We start from the raw sequence: 25,119 nt of genomic DNA, 5'->3' as shown, positions 1-25,119 counted from the left end.
TTAATGTAAAATAACAACATTAATTTCCTGTAAATTAACAGGAAACAACTGGCAGGACTTCCAGGAGCTTCCCGCTGTTTAACGGCAGACTACCATAACATTAAATTCCTGTTATATATAACATCATTTTCATGTTGGGTAACAAGAAAAAATGTGATCTTCACGTTAGTTACACAACAGGTCTTTAATTTTTTTATAAATTACAGGAAACAAGTTCCATATATTGAGTTCATCCACTCTCAAATCAACATTTTAAAGATAAAAATCCATTTTTTCACATCAGTTACTTATTTGTAGTTTAACAGATATTTTATTTCACAGCACTTACTTGACAGTCTAACAGTAAAGTAATCTTTATAATCTTTGAAAGATGAAGGGACATGAAGCAAGATAATAGTAAATAGTAATTCAGGAACATGTAGACTGACTATAATCGTATTTCAGGATCAGGAATAAGACACAGAAGAATTATCATGGAAAATAAAACATTGCATTAGGCTCGTGGTATCATGTATGAATGTAAATGTAGTTATGTGGTTATTTAGCAGTACCATGCATGATTGCTCTTCAGAGGGTGTAATCCTGCATAGTAGTGCTTATAACTACATAGTAGACTACTACACAACCCCCAATACATACCACACATAAAACAAACTCTGGTTCGAAAGTGTGACATGAACTTACCTCTGAAGAATTCAAGGGTGCACGCTGCCTCCCTCCTGATATTGCAGATTCAGAATATAGAAGGTGGAGAAACATGTCGCAATCCCTGTTAGAAATGTGGCTTAGGTTGGACCCTTCACAAACCATTAAGGATTCAATGCTGACCATCCACTTTTTGATGATTACCTTGTCGCTCACCTGAAAAAAGAATTTTCATATTCAATTTAAGATATAGATCCACATGTCAACCATGATTAGATTCCTTTTAGGATTTTGTCCAAACAAAATTCAATACAGAAAAAAAAAAAAAAAAAAAAAACATTTAATGTTCAAAAGTTGATTTAAATATGTATATGTTGATCATTATTACTCTAGTGAATGAAAACAAACATACCTAGTAATATCAGGCGTCACAGGCCAACAGGTAGGCTTAGAAGACTCAACATCAGCTACAGTCGCAGACATCCCTTAGCAAAAGAAAAGAAAGGCACTGAACAACTCTTCATGATGTGTGTGTGTGTGTGTGTGAGTGAGACAGTGAATGTAATCTCTGTGAGTGTGTTGTGTGTGTGTGTGTATGTGTGTAAGGGAGGAGTGAATGTGAGTTGTCTGCAAGGTGAGTATGAAAGTGTGTGTGTGTGTGTGTGTGTGTGTGGGTGTTTCTGTGTGTCTGAATGTTGAATGATTAAAAGTGATGAGGCGGTGTGATAAGATGTTTGTGTGAGGAATGTGTGTATGTGTGTGCAAAGTGAGGGTGCTTGCTTGCTTGAAATTGTCTGTCTTATCAAAACCACATTGTTTATGGTTTCTATATATGTGTGTCTAAAGACCTAGATAGATAGATAGATAGATACTTTATTGATCCCCAGGGGAAATTCAAGACCTGCATGTCTCTTTAATTTGGCAATCTGGAACACAGCATGGAAGGTCTATATTGGGTATATTGTCATGAATTTAGGTATGGCTCACATAAATAGACGAGTGGACTGATGCCCACATATATGACATGTAAACATCTTCCTGTTGCATGCCGCTAGCTCAAATGAACTCAGGAGGAATACCATACACGTGTCATGCAACCACCCTGCTATGGAAAGCTAGCTAGGCTACTAACTAGCATTAGCTTTCTAAACTGTCAACTGGAAGGACTTAACACAACTTTTAGTAATTACCAGCACGGGCGAAATCCATGCATACAAGTAAACACTGAAAGCAGTAGTCACACTACACTGATCCGCTTGTGCCATATTGTTTATTTGGCCACTGGTTTATTAAACTGATGATGCTAAGCAGACTTAGCTAGCAAACAGTGTTATAGCAGGTAAATCACGCGAAAGTTAAACTTTAAAACTACGATACCCCACTCATACCAATACTTTTAGATGGCTTCAGATTGCAATGGAGAAACGTAAAATTTGATCAACAAGTGATAACGATAACGCATGGCTTAAGGGCGAAAGCGTGGTTTTGGCTAGCTGAATAGCACTGCTACTAACTTCGTTTCAGCAGGGTAACATTCAGAGATGTTGTATTATACAACTTGTATAAACATGACCAGTGTGCTTTCAAACGTTGTATTTCTGGTCAAAGATGACAGATAAACTCACCTTATTATGTTGATGGGTTTGGGTATGATTCCAACGATCGCCTTCTCTCAGCAGACAGCTTCCCATCACCAGCTCGAAGGTAACGTTAATAGATAACGGGAAGTACGTGTGTTCCAGAATAAACATTACGGGCGTGGTAAATAACAGTGTTGGAGCCTGATTTTACACATTTGTCTTACTAATGACTGGAAAGTCCTGTTTATTGAAGGAAACAGGTGAATAATGTTGGAATCTGGGTGTAAATTTACAGAAACTTTTTACAGTGTAGGCTACTAATACATTTGACTGGGTGGTAGTTTTGTGTAGTGTTTTATTCATGGCAGAGTAACTGATAGTTTAGCTCACTAAAATTTCGAAGTAGCTTGCCCAACACTGTATTATTCACATGTCATTTACCCTGACAAGAATAAGATGCCTCTCAAATTCCTTTTCATTCATTTATTTATTATTTTGTTTCTCTCCAGAACAACTGCCTTGTTCAAGAAGACTGAATGAACTGAACGGTCTCCTCACACCCCTGGAACTGAGGAAGGTGCAGCTCTTCATTGCAGTACTGCAGGGCATCTGCTACACTGTGACTGAATGTTTGATTTATGAGCTCCACCTTCATCACCTGCATTCGCCACTCTGTGTCCCATTTTCCCATCGTCTGGTTGACTCAGTCCTCTTTTATGGAGTTTACCCAGTTTACTATGCCATCTTATTTGCCCACCTGCTGTCTGAAGCACTTTTGTTCTCAGCCAAAGTGTACCCAAGCAATTTTAGCAAGGTGGGAACATACAAAATGACATGCACCAGTTGTCGAAATCATAGAACCAACTGCATGACGGTAACTCTGTCTCACTGAGCCTGTGAAGACACTCCCTGATTCTTTACTGATTGCAATGAACGGGTTGATCTTAGCAGTTTCTAAAATGTTTCTTAATTCCTTTTATTTAATCTCTTCATTGGGGCTGGAACCTTTCTGTGAACTGTAAATAACAGATGCTGTTGATGAACCCATTGACACTGTTCAAGTGACAAGTCACCTTTTGTCTTGAATTGATGAACTGTTACACTTACTATGCCAAACCAATGTCTGTTTTTTAAGGATCAGAAACAAACTTACAAACTTGCACTTTACAATATTTATGGAACTTGTCTAACAAATGCTGTTGATATTGAACCCAGTTACTCCATTTCCTTTATGCCACACCAATGTCTGTTCATCACTTTATTTTTGATGGCACTGAACTGAAAATGTTAATGGATTTTTTTCTGTAATTTTAACTCATTAAAACTTGTATCAAACCAGTTTTTGTCTATGCTGTCAAACGTGGACTAGTTATGTTCCCAGTTTTTATATTGGATGTCATCACTTTTATAATATATCATATATCAGAATATTCTATTACTGTTAAGCCCACTATGAATATTAAAATATACACAACCATGTTTCCTGTATCATACAGCTTTTCTACTGGGAGGTTTACAACTTATTCTGAGTCAATTTACCCAAGTTTGTCACTAAACCACATAGGCCTACTTGGAATACCCCTCAGATGTCTGAATGGCACTGATCTCACTTAAATGTTTATGGAACCTTTCTGTGGACTGTGAATAATGCTGTTGATGGAACTTTTCTGTCAACTGTGAACTATATTTAACTCATTAAACTTGTATCAAACTAGTTTTGTCTATGCTGTTAAACATGGATTATGTTCCCAGTTTTGATATCGGACGTCAGGTCACTTTATATCATATATCAGAATATTCTATTACTGTTAAACCCACTATGAATATAAAAATACGCTAAATCATGTGTCCTGTATCATAGCTACATGTATGACCTTTGCAGCAAAAAAAAAACGCGTGAGAATCTGTTCGGTATTCAGTGAGATATGATAAATTAAGTGCGCTGACAGCTCATCTCACCGGCCAAACAGATTACACTGAGTGGAGTGGATGACCCGGTCCAAGATGGATGCTCCAAATCTCGTCAGGCTTAGTAAGCGGTAGCGATCGGCGTCTATGTATATTATGTCTATGAGGTAGACGGGCTCTGGAGCTTCCTGAAAACTTTGGAAAAAAAAGGTTGAGCTTGAATCGAAGCTCTGGGTGTCTGACAACTAGTGGTCAAGAGTACAAATGAGATTTTACACTGTACTCGCGTCTATCGTCTGTTTTATTCAGTAATGACGCTTGTCGCAATATTGCGACATGGGCGGTTCAGATTGAGCTTGGTCTGGTGAAAGCCAGACTAGCCATGGACCTCAGTTACACAATGCAAGGGAACATGAATCAGCCTATATCTGCACGAACAATAACGGCAAGGATTAAATTTCCGTTAATTTGATTTTAGAAATGCCACATGATCTGATGAGAAAAAAATAGGGGGGGGGGGGGGACTATCACCTTTTCTTTTCCTTTTTGTAAAGCAACTACAAATATTAGGTCCGATGAATTAATGTGTGTGATGGTAAATGTTTAAAGACCTAAGTGTCTCAGACCTAAATGTTTAAAGACCTAAGTGTCTCAGACCTAAGTGTCTCAGTGACCGCTCAAGAAGATACGTCAGCCATGAGTTTCGCTTTGTTTATGTTGTAGCTACACGCTTGTCTCATTGGCCTGGGACGTTTGCTTTAAAAACAAAAAAAAGAACACGTCTGGAGGACTAACGGTCTAAAAGTTGGATTATAGTGACACAATCGAGACAGCTGACGAGGTTGGCCAATCCTTTAACTTTTTTGGATATGATACATTGTGAGCTCTATGTGCGAATTCGGAGAAGAGGCGTACGCTGTGTTCTTTCCGTGCATCAATGTAGACAATTTCTTGCGAACTCTTGTCAGGTCATTCATTTTGGGTGTCGCTATGACTTGAACAGATAGCCTGCTATGCCACCCGATGTAACCTATTATTGTTACAGTTTTTAATCAATGCAACTAATAATATGTGTAAAGCGGCCTTAATATAAATCATTATGCAATTTATTATCCCGTCTGTTATGACATGTACAACAATGTTTTTCACAATTTGCGGTAGCTTTTGACTGAGCGTGTTAACATAAAATAATAATACGGTCATCATCGCGAACTGTTGAGTCGTGTTTGTGACTCACAGACAGCCATTGTAGCCTATTTTGCTTAGGCCTTCACATTTAACGACAGGGGGTTGGGAGTGTATGTTGACAAAAAATAACCATGCAATTAAAATAGTCAACTTTAAACTTTGCTATAAAATATTATTAATTTATAGCACAAAACCATGACCAGTAGGCCAACCAGAACCTCGCATATTAGCGTCATGATTTGTGTGCGTCTATTTGGCAAGGCCACTAGCTGTCATGGATGCGTTGTTGCTAAAGGAAGGCAGGTGTCATAAGTTAAAAAATAAATGGAGATGGGCGGCTGTTGGAAACAGGGGGGGGGACGGGGGGACTACAAACTACGTTGATCTATGACTGACCGTTTTTGCGCTCAGAAAGTAGGCTGCGCATGTTCTTTCATAGCGCAACACGACCTGTCCATATCACAACCTCTTGTCAACCTTATACAATCTGATGCTGAAGACAAAAGCGCCCTCTCCAGATTGTCGTTATCAAATGCGCAGACATAGCCTACTGCATGAGCCCACACAGTATTGCTGCTCATTGGAAATCTGAGTTGTCTGTAAAACTCAAAATTACCACGTTTTCATTAAATGCGGAGGCAACAAATGGAAATATGAACAATATCTCGAATGTTCTGATTCATTACTTTGATGAGGAAATGGGAAGTCTTGCAAACTTGATTTTATATATTTTACTTGGTGTTGAATTGCATCTTGACAAGAAAAGAAAAAAAATCTCCCCTTTAAACACTTTTGGCTTGAAGTAATTAAATAAGAGTGTAAGTTAAAGCCCTTCTACAATATTGCTGCAGTAGAAAAGAACAGCAATGGCTTGTCAGCAATGGTCAGGGATGGTACTGAAATATTGTTTTGTTCATCAGGAAAACTTAATCTCAATCAAAAACACTCTCAATTCGCCTTTTTCACATAGCGGCCATTGGCGGCTAAAACGAGGCTACAGGGTACACAAACCATAGGATTGTTAGGTTCTATGCATTCACCTGTAGGTGGCATTAATTATATAGTAAGTGTACCCTGTAGCCCCTGTAGTTTTGGTTTAAACAATGGCCGCCTTGTGAATAAGGTGAATACTCCCTTTGCTGTTTGCATCTTTTTGTACATTAAAAATCAACAGAGGTGGAAAGTAACGAAATACATTTACTCACGGTAGTAGAGTAGTTTTTCTGTGTATTTTGTATTTTTTAAGTAGTTTATAAAATCGGTATTTTAGATTACTTTTTGAGTGAAGTATTGTACTTCGCTACATCAAAAATCCCATCCGTTACTTGAGTAAAAAAAAAGTTAAGACTAATGAAAACAGAAAGGGAGAGAAAAAAAATCGCGCCCTAAACCACTAGCCTATTGATAATGATCAGCATGTAGCCTACAACAGGACATGAATCAAGCTGACGCCATGCAGTCTTTCTGAAAGTGATGCATCAGATTAGCCTAACCTATGAAAGTGTATTTTCCAATGGGTTGTCTCAGTTTAGCACCAATGATTGCGGAGATATTCAAGCAAACACCATGGGATTTCGTGTTTTGACGTTTGTGCTCACCTTTCTTTGGAAAGAAGTTTATTAGCAGTTGTTTCCCCTCATTTTGATGTCTCTCTTTTTGCTGTTTTGGCCTTTGTTTTTAGTAACCTGACTTGGCCTTCTTGGAGAAAGACATTGCACCAGCAGCACAACAATTAGCGGTCCACTACTAGCGATGCTCAACTAAATAAACAAAAGATAGACTACCTTATGAATCGTGCAGGCGGACTAAACCATTTAGCTCTTTAGCAAGGGAGAGTGAGAGTGACCTTAGACAGTTTTTACTATGTTTTGTATACAAAATCCAGTCAGTCAAACTTTACATTTCGTCTGACATTCACTTTTACATTTAATTTTGAAGTTAAAATATTCAGGTAAAATAAATATATGGTGGAAATAAGTATTGAACACCTTTTTTTTTCCCCAGTAATTAGCCTAAACTTCCAGTGAGTCTATTCGAAATTTTCACTACACATTATATTAACACACATATAAAAAATCCAAACATAAGAGTTTTGTGTATTAAAGTGGAATGACACAGGAAAAAAGTATTGAACGTGCCTACTGAAATTTCTTCAATACTTTGTGGAAAAGCCTTTGTTTGTAAAGACAGCTTCAAGACATTTCCTGTATGACAAAACTTATTAGTCGCAGTATCAGGTGTGATTTTGGTCCATTGTTCTGAACAGATTCCAGGGGTCCCTCTTGTGAATCCTGATCTTTAGTTCCAGATTACTTCCAGAACTGTTTGAGCTTTTTGCTTTTATCCATCATGAAATGTTTCTTGTGTGACACCTTGGTAATGAAAAACCTTTTTATAGCCCATCAATATGTAAGCTATACTAACCAAGCTTATATTAATTTGCGCAGATAGAAAGGATAACTACTCTCTAACTACTTACAGATTCCAGCTCGTTCCTTCCCTTTCCTTGCCTTAGTGCTTTTTCTTAACGTGTTCAATACTTTTTCCCTGTGTTATTCCACTTCATTACACATGACTCTACTTATGGAGTTGTTTGGATTTTTTATGTGTGGATTACCTGAGTTATTACTAATGCCTGATGAAAATGTTGTGCCCCCTGTATTCCACTTTTCAAGGGCCTTCTCCTCCATTGCCCTATACTTCCTACTTTCCCCCCCAGTTCGACGCCCTTTAATCTGCTAAACCTTCTGCTCGTTTCCAAATATAAAAAAAAACTCTGCAACTCAACATTGGCCTGCCTGCCTCAGCTGCCTGTGAGGGGCTTTTCAGTTGTGCTGGATTACTGTTCACTGCAAAGCGACCCAAGGATGAGTGCAACTAACTTTGAAAATCAACTACTGCTCAAACTTAAAGGCAGTGGTGGAGGAAGTACTGAAACTCAGTACTTAAGTAAAAGTACAAATACACAGAGAAATACCACAATGACAACCCTACTTAAGTAAAAGTAAAAAGTACCTGCTTTTAAATGTACTTTAAGTATTAAAAGTAAAAGTATTTGCATAATGATTTATATACTATATTCTAAAACGAAAAATCAGTATGGGCTGTGGCATTTTAATTAAGCTAGTTTTAGGTTATACTCGACTAGATAGTTTTAAGCTAATGCAATTGTGCTTGCCATCTGTGGCCCAGTTTACATTCTGACCTACAATTCTAGAGACTGTAATTCTGGTTATCTACTAGGGTGATCTGCTGAGTAATATCAGTCAGCAAAACACGAGAGCCTGAAGTTTAACGGGGTAGACAAGGGAAACGTCGGGTGGATCGTAATGCCAATTATGCTGATTGAACAGAAAAGTTGCTGAGAAAGGTGTCTTTATGATTAGGTTCAAACGCATAGACATTGAATGAACGCTCACATTACTACCCCCCCAATTGTGCATTATGCTATTTCAAACTGTGGGAAAAGGTAACGATAAAGCACATGGATTTGTTTACAAGCTAGCTTAGCGGTTAGCATAAGTTTGGCAGAACTATGTGGATGTTACAAGGTAAGAAACACAATTTAAAACTAGTTTCTTGTTTCTCACTTCTCTTTCGGGACGGTAGTCTCAATGTTGCAAGTTTGGTTTTTCGCCTGAGGACGCTAGGGGCGGGGGAAAGTCACCATTTTCACGGAACAGGTCATTTAACCATCCAAATGATTTCTAAACGGGTTTATTACGTTGAAATAGTTGCCAAGTTCCCCTTTAAGGAATATTTCCTAATCTGGAAAATGTTACGTTTTTTTCCGGCCACCGGTTCATTAATAGTCTACCATTCATTTGTGCCATAAAATGATCAGGCGCGGTGACAGAAGCATGGCCATAACCCGCTGATCCGCAGATAGCAATCTCATCGGAGAGGAGGCCCTAACGCTGCAGATAACAGACAGAGAAAGGCACAGAACACAGTTGCATGTACAGTGTAGCCATGGGTCTGGTGAATATAGCCTACCGAATGCAGATGGCTACAAGCTCACGCTTTGCCTGGTCTAGACTAGAAGCTTATGTTTCTAAGAATGCACGAAGGCTCCAGAATCTTTGGTAGCAACCCGCCCCTGGTAAAACAAGCGTGTTTGTCAGAGAAGAAAAAAACTGATCATAAAATGTATCGTAAAAGGAGCGATGGTGTTGTAGAAATGTAAGGCGTAAAAGTACAGATAATTGCTGTAAAATGTAACGAAGTAAAAAGTCAAAAGTATGCACTATAAATTTTACTTAAGTAAAGTACAAATACGTGGAAAATTTACTTAAGTAGGCTACAGTAACGAAGTATTTGTACTTCGTTACATTCCACCACTGCTTAAAGGAGAACACCAGTGATTTTTCACATAGATCTCCATTTCTCAACATCCTTATCAGGCAAGTACCTCCACTCAGCGGCCATATTGCAACACTTTTTGGGCACTTATCGTGCATCTATTTTGGCAGAAATGCGTGTGCGTAAGGCTTCACGACACCAATCTTGTTCCAGCAGCGAGATCACAACAGGTGATTGGCACGATGTCTTCACAGCACACCAAATGATTGGCCCAATGTATTTTACAACACACCACATGATTGGCTCAATGTATTCACATGTCAACGTTTTGCCGCGGAAGGGTTGTGATATGTGTAGACAAATACAAACTAACCCCATGCATTACTATGGAGGATTTTTTGAGTGCTGTATCTCCTCATTAGAAAGTCTCTGGTAAAACTGGTTGTTCTGGTACCCACCCCCCAAAAAAAGTAACTAAGTAACTTCTACTTAAAGTACATTTTAAATGAACTACTTTTTACTTTTACTTTTGGCTATTCTACAATCTATTCACCTTTTCAGCACCAGTAGGCTACTTTCTGTGCAGCCGCACACACACACTCAGGCATGCCAAACAAGCATACACAAAAGTTTCAAGAGTGGGGGATGGAGTAAAATATGGAGACAAATTGAAGTGTGATTTCTTTTCGTGGAACGGATGTACAGGACTGAGCGGCGGTCATATTTTGTACCGCTATGCGGTACATCTAGTTTAACTTTATTATTAGGGAAACTTGTCTCACAGTCAGGTACACATAAATAGCACAAGATACACAAAAAACACAAGATGGGGGTAGTACAGGGGGGCACAGGTTAATTTAATATAAGTTAAGAAACTGTCATCAATCTATGTTTCTGCAATAAAGCAAAATTGTGCTAATTTAGCCGGCGTATTGCACTAGAAATAAGACTTTTTTTGTCCTATTGGAATGGATAAAATGGGACTCTTAGTCTCCAGCCTGAGGGAAGAGCTTCAAATGAACAGTGAAGGGGTTGATTTTTACAGTCCAATATAGACCTTGCCTTCTGGATGACCAGCTTCTCATAAATGGTCAACAAGGACAACTGTGGACAGCCAATCAACTTCCCAGCCACCTTCACAATATGGCTAAGATTGTTTTTGTCCCTAAGACTGTTGCCTCCGTACCAGGCAATAAAAGAAAAGGTGAAAACAGATTGTATAAAAGATTTGTAAAATAAACACAGCATAACCGTATCCACATTAAACATATTAAGATTCCTAAGGAAGTACAGCCGTTGTTGTCCCTTCTTGCAAATGGCCTCAGTATTTACATCAAATTTGAGCCTGTTGTCTAACATTGTACCCATATATTTATACTGGTCAACCATCTCTATGCAGCTTCCATTTATATGAGTCAGTGGTGGAGAACAAGATTTCTTCTAAAATCAATGACCATATATTTTGTCTTTGAGATGTTTAACAGAAGAAAAGACTTATCACACCAACTGACAAACCCATCAACCACTGGCCCATGCTGGGATTCATGTGTATGCAGTAAACTAGCAATGACAAATTTTAGGATGTGCCTATTTATATGCTGACTTCTACAGTCATTTGTGTAGAGGATGTACAGCAGAGGGGAAAGTACACAACCCTGAGGAGAGCCAGTGGAAGAGATGCGGCTTTCTGAAAGACAGCCATTGACCTTTACTATCTGTGATCTGTTGGTTTAAAAATCCATAATACTGCCCACAAGATTATTCTCAAGATTGATTTCTGATAATATTTTTCTAACTAAAACATGTGGCTGGATAGCTTTAAAATCAGAAGGAAAATCCAGAAACAAGAGTCTGGTGTGTGTGCCAGGACCTTCCAGATGACTGTACAGGAGGTTTAGTAGTATAATTTGGGCATCTTCTACCCCCGTTAGCCCTATATGCAAACTGCATAGGATCCAAGGCCTCACCCACCCTAATAACAACAACAATTTCACTATCTTTTCAAATGACTTCATGACCAGGGAGGTCAATGCCACTGGTCTGAAGTCATTTAAAGTCTTTATAGTGTTGCCTTTTGGCACTGGAACTATAGTAGACTCCTTCCATATCTTTGGAACCCTTCTCTGTTTTAAGGACATTCTAAAAATATCAGCGAACACCCCACACAGCTGTTCTGAACAGCACTTTAGCAATTTCCCAGTAATCCCATCCTGGACTTTTATTGACCTTATTCCTTTTAAGTACTGACCTTACGTCTTCCTGTGTAATTAAACATGTAGTGGACTTTACCAGAGATTGCTCATCAGTTATTTTTTTAAGTTAATCTGAAAAGTCATGAATGTAAAAAACATGAATAAAAACTGTTCAATGCTTCAGAAATATCTCTATCGCTCTCATAAGTTGGGATATGGACTGGCTTGTTTTGTGTTCTATAAAAGCCTGTCATTCTCTTGACACCATCCCATGCTGCTTTCAAGTTATTGCTGCCCAGTCTCTCCTCTATATTACTATTATACTGTAATTCAGCTTTCTTGATTTCTGATCTGACCTGTGAAAAGCGCTATGCTTTTTCATTAACACTTGTTTAATGGATTGAGTGACCCATGGCTTGTTATTTGCATACACTTTTACATGCTTTTTTGGAATAACAGTATCCTCACAGAAAGAGATATAACAACATATGGTGTCAGCCAGTTCATAAATATTTGAAGCAGAGTCCGTGAAAACAGTCCAATCTGCAATAAAAACAACCCTGTAATTGGGAAACAGACTCATCATTCCAGACCTTGATCTCTCTGGTTTTTACTTTCTCCCTCCCTCTTAAGCATAGGTCTATACAGAAGTGACGTTGCCCAGGATCGCTTAGAGCACCTTTAAGGGGGGAAAATCCAAACCTACATGACTTTAAAAGGCAGTTCATGCTCGAAAACCTTCCAATGTGGCTGAATTCCAACAACTCTGCAAAGATGAGTGGCCCAAAATTCCTCCACAGCGCTGTGAAAGACACATTGCAAGTTACCACAAACTCTTGATTGCAGTTGTTGCGGATAAGGGTGGCCCAACCAGTTATTAGGTTTAGGGGGAAATCACTTATTCACACAGGGCCATGTAGGTTTGGATTTTGTTTTCCCTTAATAATAACAACCTTCATTTAAAAACTGCATTTTGTGTTTACTTGTGTTATCTTTGACTAATATTTAAATTTGTTTGATCTGAAACATTTAAGTGTGACAAACATGCAAAAAAAAAAGAAATCAGGGAAGGGGGCAAACACTTTTTCACACCACTGTATGATATAAGTCATCTCATACCATGATAAAGATACATATCACACTTTAGTACATTTTCTCCAAATTCAGTGAAAAATGCATGGAAAGAGACATTACCATTGCATTATAAATACTACTGATCTACTAAAATGCAGTATCAATGGAAGCTTATGCCAATGACAACTCACCTCATTCATTACCATAGATTTCAACTCCCATTTGACTTATGCCAGGTGTTGGTGCTGTACATGCACAATACACCAACATGCAACTACAGCATCAACATCACATGATGACATAGTTGAAGTTCTTATCATAGAGTAGCATTATGGCGACATGTGGCCTAGTAGACGAAACAATATGGCCAAGCCCTACTCACTCCAATAATTTATTATTGGATAGCATCCACTTCACATCAATTTTGATAAACTGATTTGAAACATGCACAAGTTGTATGCTTGACAACTAATGATATCCAAAAGAATCATCTGATTCCGCGATAAGGCCTTCTGGTAATATAGACCCAACCTAAATGTGAAAAGACACCCACCCACCCACCTACCAACTACTTCCATATAAGGGTGATAAAAGCTGTAGGAGAAATGCTACTCATGAAGAATACTTTTGGTCTGAGTAACAAATGTCTTCCAGGACACAACGTGCAACATCCAGGACACAACATGCAACATCCAGGGCACGACATGCAGCATCACGTCATCATCTAGGACTTGAACCAGCAATCTTACGATTCACAGCCTAACCACTTAGACCGCTGAGCTACATGCCCTGCCTGCTGCTCTGGACTAGGTGTGTGGGACAAAATATCAATATGGCAATATACTGTATAACTTCTCTTTAATATGTCATCAATAACAATATGTTTCCGACCATTATGGTAGCCGACGTGCCATAAGTGAACACATATGGATAATTATACAAATTGCTATTTCATTATGCTAATAAAACATGACGGCACAACCAACACCATGGCCTACCTGACGCCAGCCACAAATGCCCGGATGTTCGTGTCAAAGACTACTGTAGGATGCCTAATTAATCACTTAACATTTCTCCTCCATGTTTTTGTGTGATACTCCCACTCTTTCTCTCAACCTTCATGGCAATACAAGATTAATATGGGCATAGGCGGCACTTTGTGCTGAGTTTGGTTTCCTTTAGGATACTTAACTGTTGAGTTTGGTTTCACTGTATCCTTTAGGCTATACATAACTGCCACTCACCCTTTCTCTCCTTCAGACTGGTACTGCAACGCCTTGTATCCAAAGAAGTCTTCACGGGATCCTGATCCATTATAAATCTTGGGTCCTTCCATGTCTATGTTAAAGGCCATAGAAAAGAACACTGTAGGGAAAACAGAATTTAGCACTGATCAGTAATGCTTCAATTTAATAAAAGATATGAGGTACCATGAGGTTAAAAGTCCCCCACAGTGCAATTGTGAGGTGTCGGATGAATGGGAGCACTTTGTCAATAAAAGATCCTATCAAAAAGGCTTATTAATTTAAAATGGTGTCCAAACTCATACTGTGTATAGCCATAGTTGTGCAGCATCCATTGTTTACTGCATTCCACTGACTGACATACTGTATGTACTGTACTGTACTGTAACTCAGTTGAACTGTTTGAGGTTGTATCATGTTACATTTTATTCTTTATTCAGTGAGAGTCAGACAGAGCCAAATGATGGAGAATGGAACACCAACAGCCAGTAACAAGCACCGTTAGTGTTTGGACCAGATGTAGATTATGATCATGCAAGTAGCCTCTCCCACCGGCGGAGACATTTGCGTCTATCCATTTCACACTCAAGAGATAAAACAATTTTCGGCCCCGGCCGTGGCGTGACTGGCTGGGGCACCTGCACCATACGCTGGTGACCCGGGTTCGATTTCCGCCCCGTAGTCCTTTCCGGATCCCACCCCCACTCTCTCTCCTACTCAGTTCCTGTCATTCTCCACTGTCCTGTCTAATTAAAGGCATAAAAAGCTATAGAACAATTTTCTATATTTTGGCGACCAGTGGGCTTTGCTCTAAAAGTGATGGAGTTCTAAACTTTGGTGTCAGACGCTGCCAGTGGGCGTTAGCTGTTAGTGTTTGGACCAGATTATGGTTTTGCAAGTACCCTCGCAGGCGTCACACTCATTCGTGAGACACTCAACAGGGGAAGACTGAGGCGATGGTGTGAAAGCGTGCAGAGTTGCACGCCAGCACAGAGTCGAGGAATTGCACATCTGAGTTGTGAAAAACAGTGCTCATCACTTGCACAAATGTGAAACTCACAGACAGACAATTCAATTTTGAAACGACAGAAAGCAATCGGATGGAGCTAACACCATTGGCAAGCAACGCTCCTATTGCAGTGGTGATGGTAGCCTAGGGTGGAAAATGTCAGAGGGGGGGTTTCAGAAGAGGTTTCAACTGCTGTCGCCCTTCTACTCAGATGCTGAGCCATTAACCATTTACACATGCACAGCTCACTGCTGTACTACGAAGAAATGTTGAAGGGTTCCCTAGAAGACAGATTTTTCAATGGCAAGTCTGCTGATCAAATCACATGTTACACACTGGTCTATTGACCGTTTTGCTAAATGAGCTGTTGTGTGACATTACGGTGAATGGAATGACTGACAACATGACTTCTTCCAATTATACAAGTTTACTGCACACACATCCCTTACAAAAAGGTAACACTTTACTTGACAGTATCGACATAAGAGTGACATGACACTGTCATGATACATGAAACCTAACCCTAACCCTAATCCTAACCCCAACCCTAAATCTAACCCTAATTTGTTATGACAAAAACCGAATGTCACTTAATAACAGAAGTGTTATTTCATAAACGTTTATGACTTGTTTATGACACGTTCATGACAGTGTCATATCACTTATGTCGACACTGTCAAATAAAGTGTAAACCAAAAATGAAATGTTTGCAGCAGATTTGCGCAAACTTGTGGGTGATGTGGGAAACAAATGAGTTCACTAGAAAATATTGCCAGAAGTTTGCCAATGTTGGCAGCTAGAGGCAAACTTCCAGAAAAGTTCTGGCAACAATGAGAAGTTTGCCACTTGTGGCAAATGTGTTCGCCAGTGATTTGTCGCCAAACTTGCCAAACTTCTAGTGAACTTCTGGTGACAAACCTAATTTGACATTGCAAATTTGCTGCAACATTGCCAAAAGTTAACCGCAATTGTTTGCCAGACACCTAATTTGCTTGTGAAAATATGACCTTGCTGCACATTTACGGCAACTGTGTGCCAGAAACCTGAAATTTCTGCAAGGGATGCAGAAATAGTCCATGTCTCTTTAACAAACATCTCTTTAAATAGATTATGTTTTGAGCCGTGGATCTGCCCAAGGTTTCTTCCTTGGTAAGGGAGTTTTTCCTTGCCCCTGTTGCTCTTGGGTGCTCCTTGTTGGTGCCCCCTCCCCCATTCCAATCCTCCCCCACCTTTATTATGCAGCCCTTGCCACTTAATCTACTAAACCCCTCTTCTACTGCACTTTTTACCCCCCACTTTGCACAAATAGGCTGACACCAGACATAAGGCCCTTTCACACTGGCGAATGTACCAGAATCGCGGAACGACTGTCCCTTTCACATAGACCGAGGCGGAACGGCGGGACAAAGTGTCTCGCCAAATTTACTACCAAGCCCCCTAGACATTTTGCCGAGTTTTTTCGTTCCGGCACCAGTGTGCATGGGTCAAGGCGGAAAGGGGAATCTGGGCGGGCATTTAGAATCTATGTCCAGCCCACCACTGGAGATTGCAAATAAATCTAACTGATCAAAAGCAGCAATAGCAGAGACAGCACATTATGTCAATCTATAAATTCACAAAGTCTCCAGTCATTCAATGCCTGCTAGAGTTGACTGTAGCTTGGAATGCAATCAGTTGCCATGATAGGCTATCCTAAAATCCAGCGAAAAAACAAAGCATGAACTCATGAGCGTCTGTCTGCCCTATATGTATATCCTCTGATTGTAATGCTTACAGATATCTAGGCGATATTTGTAACATTTGTTTTGTATTTGGCCTGTTATAAAAAATCATGTAGACCTAACAATTTAAACACATTAGGAACCGCAAAGTTGGAGACATGCATAAAGACATTGCTGCAAATTCAAAACCGGATTACTCTGGAATGGCTAACTGTACATGGGCATGCTTTACACCTTTGTATTCGGTAAGGTCTGCTGTTTATTCTGATATATGGTTTGTCATGTGTTGAGGTAAAGTTCGCGAAGTATTCCACCAAGATGAATGGGTAGGGAGACGGGCGCAAAAATATGATTAAATTAAAGTTACTTTTCTCGCGAACCGTTTACCACAACAACTTCGTTTAAAAGCTGAGAAAAAAGCTCTTTCGTGTGATAGTGATGTCTGTGATAATAGGCTACTTCGCAAGTAGTTCAGCAAATTTGGGTGGGACAGAATACCTATACAGAGCAGCAGCTCTGGCCATATCGGCTCTGGCTCACATGCTTTAAATGCATTATCGCTTCACTACCCAACACGCGAACAAGAAAAGAAAAAAGGAACCAATGTGCTTATGCCGCGATTTCCGATAGGCCCAGGCCTAGAGAAAAGACAGCTATGGTAACCTAACTGGTTGCTCTTGGGTGCTCCTTGTTGGTGCCCCCCACCCAATCCCAATCCTCCCCCACCTTTTTTATGCAGCCCTTGCCACTTAATCTACTACCCCCATTAATGCACAAATAGGCTGACACCAGACATAATTTCACTGCATTTCTTACTTCCAGTAACTATATGCATGTGACAATAAACTTCCTTGTATCCTTGTATCCTAACAATTAGGATCAACCCGAACTGCGATGTTCCAAACAGAGTGACAGGATGCAATGCCTAATAATCTCACTGCCTTCGGCATAACTGCTAACAAGGCCTACTGTTAAACACCTGAAAATATTAAGCTGCTGTTTTCTTTTCATGACGAGCACTAGGCCTACGCTTAAATGATTTATGACTGAATGGAACGTTGCGTTTTTAAGCGCCAGAACTGCTTATCACGTCGTGTGACAAACCAATCATCATCTTCTAATGTATCCTTATGTTGAGATGTCCATTCTCTTTGCCCTATGCTATCATTTGTGCGCGAAGCATGTTTCAATTAAGGCAATACACAAGCTATTTTTTATTGTTGTAATATTGAATGATTTCATGAATAAATTGTACGCACAGTGAGTACAGGATTACGGCTGGCGGCGCCACTGACCAAGGCCACAGTAGCCTGTGAACCTCTGATTTTCAAAGGGGAATCACGGCTAACATAAAGGGCAACTTTTCTCTTCAATTTCCCTTCCAAATTACTTTTTATTGTCTGAATCTATCGCAAGAATCTAACATTCTAACAGCAACAGCAAAGCAAATGCAAGCTAACCAAAGTGCAGTCGGTTCTCCCACCATGGTTTTTGAAATCACACACATGCACCTGCTATCTGAAGCCCCACGCACGCATAATAAGGCTTACGACTATCACTCTACACGCCCCCTGTTGCACGTCACAATTTAATTTACTATAGCTGATCCTGCCTCCCCAAAATGCCGCATCATGTGAACAGATCAGCAGGCCGGCAAATTTTCACCTCGCTTTCAGACACAAAAAGACGGCAAAAAGATGTCTCCTCTTCTCGCAAATTTAGCGGGATCTCTGTGTGAAAAGGCCTTAATTTCACTGCATTTCTTACTTCCAGTAACTATATGCATGTGACAATAAACTTCCTTGTATCCTTGTCCATGTTTGTTAAAGAGACATGGACTGGTCCCTGTTTGTTAAGACATGGACTGGTCTTACGCAACCAAATGTTGCATCATCAGTGTGTCTGCTCTAGTCGAGGTTTTTTTACGCTGATGTCAGTGCAGAGTTTACTTTTTAACACATTCACCACATTAATAGACTAATGAAACTATACATACGGTTGCATCACTTAGCAGCAAAAATGTGTTCACTTAAAGTTTAAAATAAATCTAGATCACTGTAGATTGCAATATGCTGTGTTTTCAAGAGACATTGAAACATGAAGAATATTCAGAATTTAGTGGAATTTGCTGGTTCTCTTTCAGTTGAGTTCTACGGCATCAATTTCATGTCTAATGTATTCAGAATCTGTAACCAAGACATACCATTCTGTAAACACAAGTAATTTACAGTGCTTATAAAAAAGTATTCACCCTCCCTGGATATATCCACTTTAGCTTTTATAAATGGAATCTTGACAAAAATCCCCTCTTTAATGTTTAATGTCAAAGTGAAAGCAGATTTCTACAAAGTAATATTAATTAATTAAAAATATATAATGCACAATAAATTATTGCATAAATATTTACCCCTTTCAAGTCGGCATTTAGTAAATGCACATTTGGCTGCAATTAAAGCATGGAGCCTGTGTGAATAGGTCTCAGTTAGGCTTGCACATTTTTTTTTACTGCAGTTTTACTCCATTTTTCTTTGTAAAACTGCTCAAGCTCTGTCAGGTTGAAAGGGGATTGAACAGCCCTTTCCAAGTCCAGTCACATATTTTCTAATAGGATTGAGGTCTGGGCACATTGTTGTCTTTAAACCGTTTCTGTGTAGTTTTTGCTGTATGCTTCGGATCATTGTTTTGCAGGAAAGTAAGTCTTTTCCCAAGTCGTAGTTCTCTTGTGGACTGAATCAGATTGTCCTCCAGGATTTCCATATATTTTGCTGAATTCATTTTACTTTTACCTTTACAAGTCTTCCTGGGCCTGCTGTCGAGAAGTATCCCCACAGCATGATGCTGCTACCAGCATGCTTCAAATTAGGGATGGTGCGGTTTTGGTGATGTACAGGGTTTTGGAGTCTCCCACATGTCTTTGGGCAAACTTTAGTCAAGATTTAATTAGAGTTTTGCCACTCACCCATAGAGCTTTGACTGGTGAAGAACTCAGGCAAACATTTTTGCAGGTTATTATCTCATCTCAGCTGCTGAAGCTTTTAATTTCTTCCGAGTTGTCATAGGCCTACCCCACTATTATTCTTTTTGAACAGTCACTCAGTTTGTGGTGACGGCCTGCTCTAGGCAGATTTGCACATATTTCTTACATTCCTTAATGATGGATTTCACTGAACTTCAGTTTCCATCCTCTCACTTTGGTTTTCAATAACCTTTTCTTTGAGTTGTTTGTAGTGTTCTTTTGTCTTCATCAGGGACGTGCACAGAAGCTCATTTGGGTGTTTGCTATCTTTTTGAGTTTTCTTTCTTCTTGATATTTTGGCTTGGACATTGTTCAGAGCTTAAAGCAAAGACAAAATCTATACCTTAAGGTTATCAGACATCTTTTAAGATGGCTGGCCTATATCCAGCCCATTTTCATAACTTAAACAGTCTGGCCCATGCCTGAGCCCTGATACATTAGCCTACTTATTTTGTGTGCATTGATAGCTTACTCTTAAAAGCTGACAACAAATTTAGGCTATCTTCTATCGTAATAGCCTACTCAGATAATGGTTTACATATTCATATGCACTGCTAGTAATAGCAGCCTTTGACACTTTTACCACAGACCAGCCCAGGAGCCTTTTAGAGCCCATGTTAAGATTGTCTTAGTTGAACCAAACCATAAATTAAATTGTTTGAGACAAACAATATTTTAGACAACATTATTACATTCAATATAGACTAGGTTTGCATGTGCAAAGCTGATTTCAAATGGTTTAATCTGCACCCTAGGCTATGCAGATTCTGCTGTTTGTCCAAACTAATAGGCTAATGTTGTCAGTGTTCACATTAGCTTACATGTTAAACTGTGCTGTGTAGGGATACTCCAGATGAGGCTATTTAGAAAGGCTTTTTTATTTTTTAAGACAGCAGCAGCATCATATCAAACATTGTAGCTTTCGTTTCTGAACGCCCCATGCTGCCAGTTATTCATTAGCCTTCAGGTTAGGCCTACTATAATAATGTCTGCCTATTTGCTTCACCTTGTGAGCTAGAAGTAGTAGTGTAGCAATTAAGTTCAGCAACATGTGCTCTTAAATCAGTGCCACCAAGTTGTTTAAAAAGGTATTCAGCTGTTTGGCTGCTGATGTCCTAGACATTGTTAATACCTCCTTACTGTCTGGAATCCTCCCCACCTGCCTCAAAAAAGACATTGTAACACCACTGCTTAAGAAAAACAATCTTGATCCTGTCAAGTTGTAGACCAATTTCGGACTTGTAACCGGAGGGTTGCCGGTTCGAACCCCAACCAGTAGGCACGGCTGAAGTGCCCTTGAGCAAGGCACCTAATCCCTTACTGCTCCCCGAGTGCCGCTGTTGTTGCAGGCAGCTCACTGTGCCGGGATTAGTGTGTGCTTCACCTCCTCTCCCTTTAAGGGGGGTGTGCATATTTGCAATCACTTATTTTGCATTGTATATTTTTAGGCTGAATGGTGTCTGAATGTGCAGGTGGTGCCGGAGATATGACGACTCTTCACTGCTGCACAGGTCGACCTGTTTGCATCGGAAGGGGACACCCATTGTAAGCTGTGCTTCTCAACTCACGACGACAACCCACCGCTGTACACGTTAGCGCATCCATGGCCGCAAACACTCCTATGTCTTTTCCCCATTCACGCCCATTCCAGCGCTACTGGACAGAATGCACCTGGACAGCCACCTGGTAATCCTTACCACTCTGCACTGGTTGACACACATATGGGTGTCAGACAGACAATGCTCAGCGACCAGCCTTGGCAGCTGCCAGCCCACAGGGACCTCCTGACTGAATTTGGAACCCAGACCAAGAGAAATGGCAACTGACCACCTGGCCCCTGAACAGTTAACGATTGGGCAACTCCCGTCTAGGTGTTGAAATGATTTAGAGCATGAGGGTCCCATTTACACGGTCCTTCAACTCTGAAAATGGTGTGTGTTTGTCAACTGGTGTACTGATATCGTTTGTGACCCATTAATGTATCCCATAGAGTCAGTGCTAACTTTTTGAAACACCCCGCCTCTACCCTCAAGATGTACAAGATGGCTGTCTGCATGTCACGCGGGATGGACAGGCGTGACACTGGCTAAACATCCCCTGGCGTCGCGTTTCCTAAAGGATGCTAAGTCAACAGCATCAATACCCCCCGTGGGATCTCATAGTGGTGCTAAAATCTCACAGTAGTGTCCTCTACCGATCCCCTAGATGATATTGTCTATACTGAAGAGAACTGAAGAGTTCCAAAATGCTATATCTCCATTTTTAAAAACATTAATAAGTCATGTTATCTAATTGTGTATTTCAGGTAATCTCCATTAAATTGCAGTTTTTTTTGTTTTGATTGAATAAAGATAAATCAAATAACAGTAACCCAATTACAATTGCACACTGAAACTGACAAAATAATTAATTTAATTAATTAATTAATTAATTAATTAATTGAAATGGAGGATATAGCGTTTTGGAACCAAAATCTTCAACTAGAGCTAATGGATTATGAAGATTCATGCAACGAATACCTTGCCAAAGTGTAGCTCAATAGTAGGCAGGAAACTTGCAGCAGGATGTGAAACAGGACTTCTTCTGTGGTGTTCTTTTCTAAACTCATATGGGCTTGGAGGCCCTGCATTCAGTCCCAGCAGAAAAAGTCCAATCCCAGAATTTCCTTCTGTACACTCTTAAAACGAATGTGTTGACCCTATCTGGGCACAGAGATGTGTTAAAAAACAACGCGAGTTGTGTTGTTTTCAACACATTCGTTCTAAGAGTGTAGTCTGAAGCTTAACCTTCCTCCTGCTAGAAGTCTCTCACACTGAATATGGTGACCGCAAAACCAATGAAACAGTGAACTAATATACACACTGCTGACAACAATTTAATTGGTTGATGGAGAGCTGTTCGTCAATATCTAGCCAAAACAAGCCAATGCACTCTTAAAACTGTGTTGCCCCAATCTGGACATAGAGATGTGTTAAAAAATAACACAAGTTGTGTTATTTTCAACACATTCATTTTAAGAGTGTAGATGTAGTAAGCCATAGCTGGCTGTATCAACTGCATGAGCCCAGACTGTAATGGCGCTGTCAGCTGAAATATAGTATCGTTTTGAGCTGCCGCAGATGTAAGTGTGTGAGAGAGAGGGAAGAAGAGCAGCCCAGAGAGCAGCAAGACTACACGTTTGACTTGAAAATCACAAGAAAGGAATGGAGAACAACGCTCAACAAAACAGGAAGAGCATGTGGCAAAAAAGGTTAAAAACATGAGTTTTTTTTTTTTTTTAAAGAAGAAAAAAAAACCTGTGAGCATGTTTTACACGTTAGACACCTTTAGCTTAAAGTGGAAGCCTGTGTTACAGTGAAACCTTACTTTTACTTGGATATTTTACCCCATTCAAATCTAAGGTATATACAATTAGCTAATATACAGATCTCAAATGAACAATATTTGAATGCAATGCAGACATACGGTATACTGTATTGGTACTGGAATTTCTTTATGAGAGAAACATACTTGCACAGACTTTAAACATAAGAACTGAAATCAACATAAACATCACAGGGGATGCTGGGAAGGATAATGGTGAAGGTTAAAACGGGTACAAGAGCATAAAAGCAACCCTGTAGCCCCTGCTAGTGTCTTTGCTGAGGCCTGAGCGTCTGCTCTGACAGTGCCTCCATCTCTCTCCCTCTCTCTCTCTTTCTCTCTCTCCCTCCCTCCCTCCCTGAGATCTGGACAAATGAGGACTAAAGTAGCACCACGGTAAAAACAGCCACCTACCTGATGTCCAGAGGACCACCAGATGGAGGGGTCTGATCACAGCCATCCTCACCAGCGGGTTTCACAGAGAGCCAGTCCAACACTGCTCACTCAGCAGCGCCGCGCTTCCTGTGCGCACTCTCTCAGGCTTCTGATAACTGAAGACATGGGCGTTACACAGTTCCTTGGTCTTTTTCTCCTTTTTTTGATTTACGTAATTTCCTCTTCTTCTGCTGTTTCTTCACCTTACCGTTCTTCTGAAACGAGGCACACCGTCAACTATCATATGGTGGCAGACTTTAAGGAGCCACAAAATATGACATTCATGCATGAAGTATGATGAAAATGATCCACATTTTTATATTTCTTTTTTATTATTTTGTGCTCTTTGTTTTCCAAAAGTGATTTATTTGAAAGTTATCTAAAGCTAGTGCACACAATGCAACAAAGGAGTAAATGTCAGAATTAAGCTGACAACAATAAGGAATGTCTTTTTAGATTTTGTTGAATAAAAAATGTGAATTTTGCATGTGTGAAATTTGGGTATATTGGAGTACTGTGTTATTCTGCACGGCCTTAGTTATTCATTTGTTTATTAATGTTTAAAATGTTTAATTATGATAATGAATATCATCTCTGTAAAACTACAATGAATAATACAAAAGCAGACTAAACAGAGGCCAACGTAGACTAAGTCCAATGTTGCATGATGTCCAGATTAAAAGATAATTTTTTAAACAGATACATCTCCATCCAACACTAAATGTGGACACCACACATGAAAGATTTTTTTTTTCCAAATAAGGCAAAAACGGTATCGTGGGAAATGCAGTTCTCTCCACTCCTCTCTAAAATAACTACCCGCATGATTTTATTTTACATTATAGTCTGTACATGTTCTCTGGTCAAGTGAATAGTTACTTTTAGCATTGGCCTTCTTTTTGATATCATCACCCAGAAACTGTGGCTGACTTGCAACAGGAAGGGTGCGCCATCCCTCCCCCTCCCTCCACGACCGCATGTAGTACATGAAGCTCAGGCATCTGTTCACACTTCTCACAGCCTTCTCAGCAAACTTGGTCTGGCCCCCTGACATACGACTTTATCATACTATGACTACCATGTCAAAGTCGTCCATCGTCCCCAAACCCCAAAAAATGTGCACGCAGACACACACACACACACACACACACACACACACACACACACACACACACACACACACACACACACACACGCACACAACACATCAACATTTCCGGTCTCTTTCTACCTAGTATTGTTTTCTCTATATAAAAAGCCGTACTCGGTTGGTGGCTCAGTAAAGCTTTTCTGAAGAGTGCACCCCTCCACCCCGCTCCTTTCCTCAACACTACGTGCTCTTTGTACACAGCACTCTTTCACCTACAAAAAGCAGACCACAAAATGAATGCTGAATGGGCGACACATTCCCACATCAGTTATTGAATGCGGTTGAGTCTTCT

The 25,119-nt window shown here is 39.9% G+C and overlaps 1 protein-coding gene across 2 annotated transcripts in view; it reads right to left on the bottom strand.

The window, feature by feature from the left end:
- LOC125298393 (integrin alpha-X-like) overlaps positions 1 to 23,774 on the bottom strand; it is a 45,020-nt gene extending 21,246 nt beyond the window's left edge. For both annotated transcript variants that reach the window (XM_048249095.1, XM_048249096.1), the window contains exons 1-2: positions 23,657 to 23,774; positions 14,134 to 14,254 (exon numbers count right to left, since the gene is read on the bottom strand). In XM_048249095.1, the coding sequence (XP_048105052.1) occupies positions 14,134 to 14,254; positions 23,657 to 23,702 (167 nt within the window). In that variant the 5' untranslated portion in view covers positions 23,703 to 23,774. The remainder of the gene's footprint in view (positions 1 to 14,133; positions 14,255 to 23,656) is intronic.
- Between the last annotated feature and the right edge of the window lie 1,345 nt (positions 23,775 to 25,119).

Source organism: Alosa alosa, chromosome 7 (genome assembly GCF_017589495.1).
Source record: "Alosa alosa isolate M-15738 ecotype Scorff River chromosome 7, AALO_Geno_1.1, whole genome shotgun sequence".
Classification (NCBI taxonomy): Eukaryota; Metazoa; Chordata; class Actinopteri; order Clupeiformes; family Clupeidae; genus Alosa; species Alosa alosa.
The sequence above is the reverse complement of the archived record's forward strand: the minus strand, read 5'-3'. Positions and strand labels throughout refer to the sequence as shown.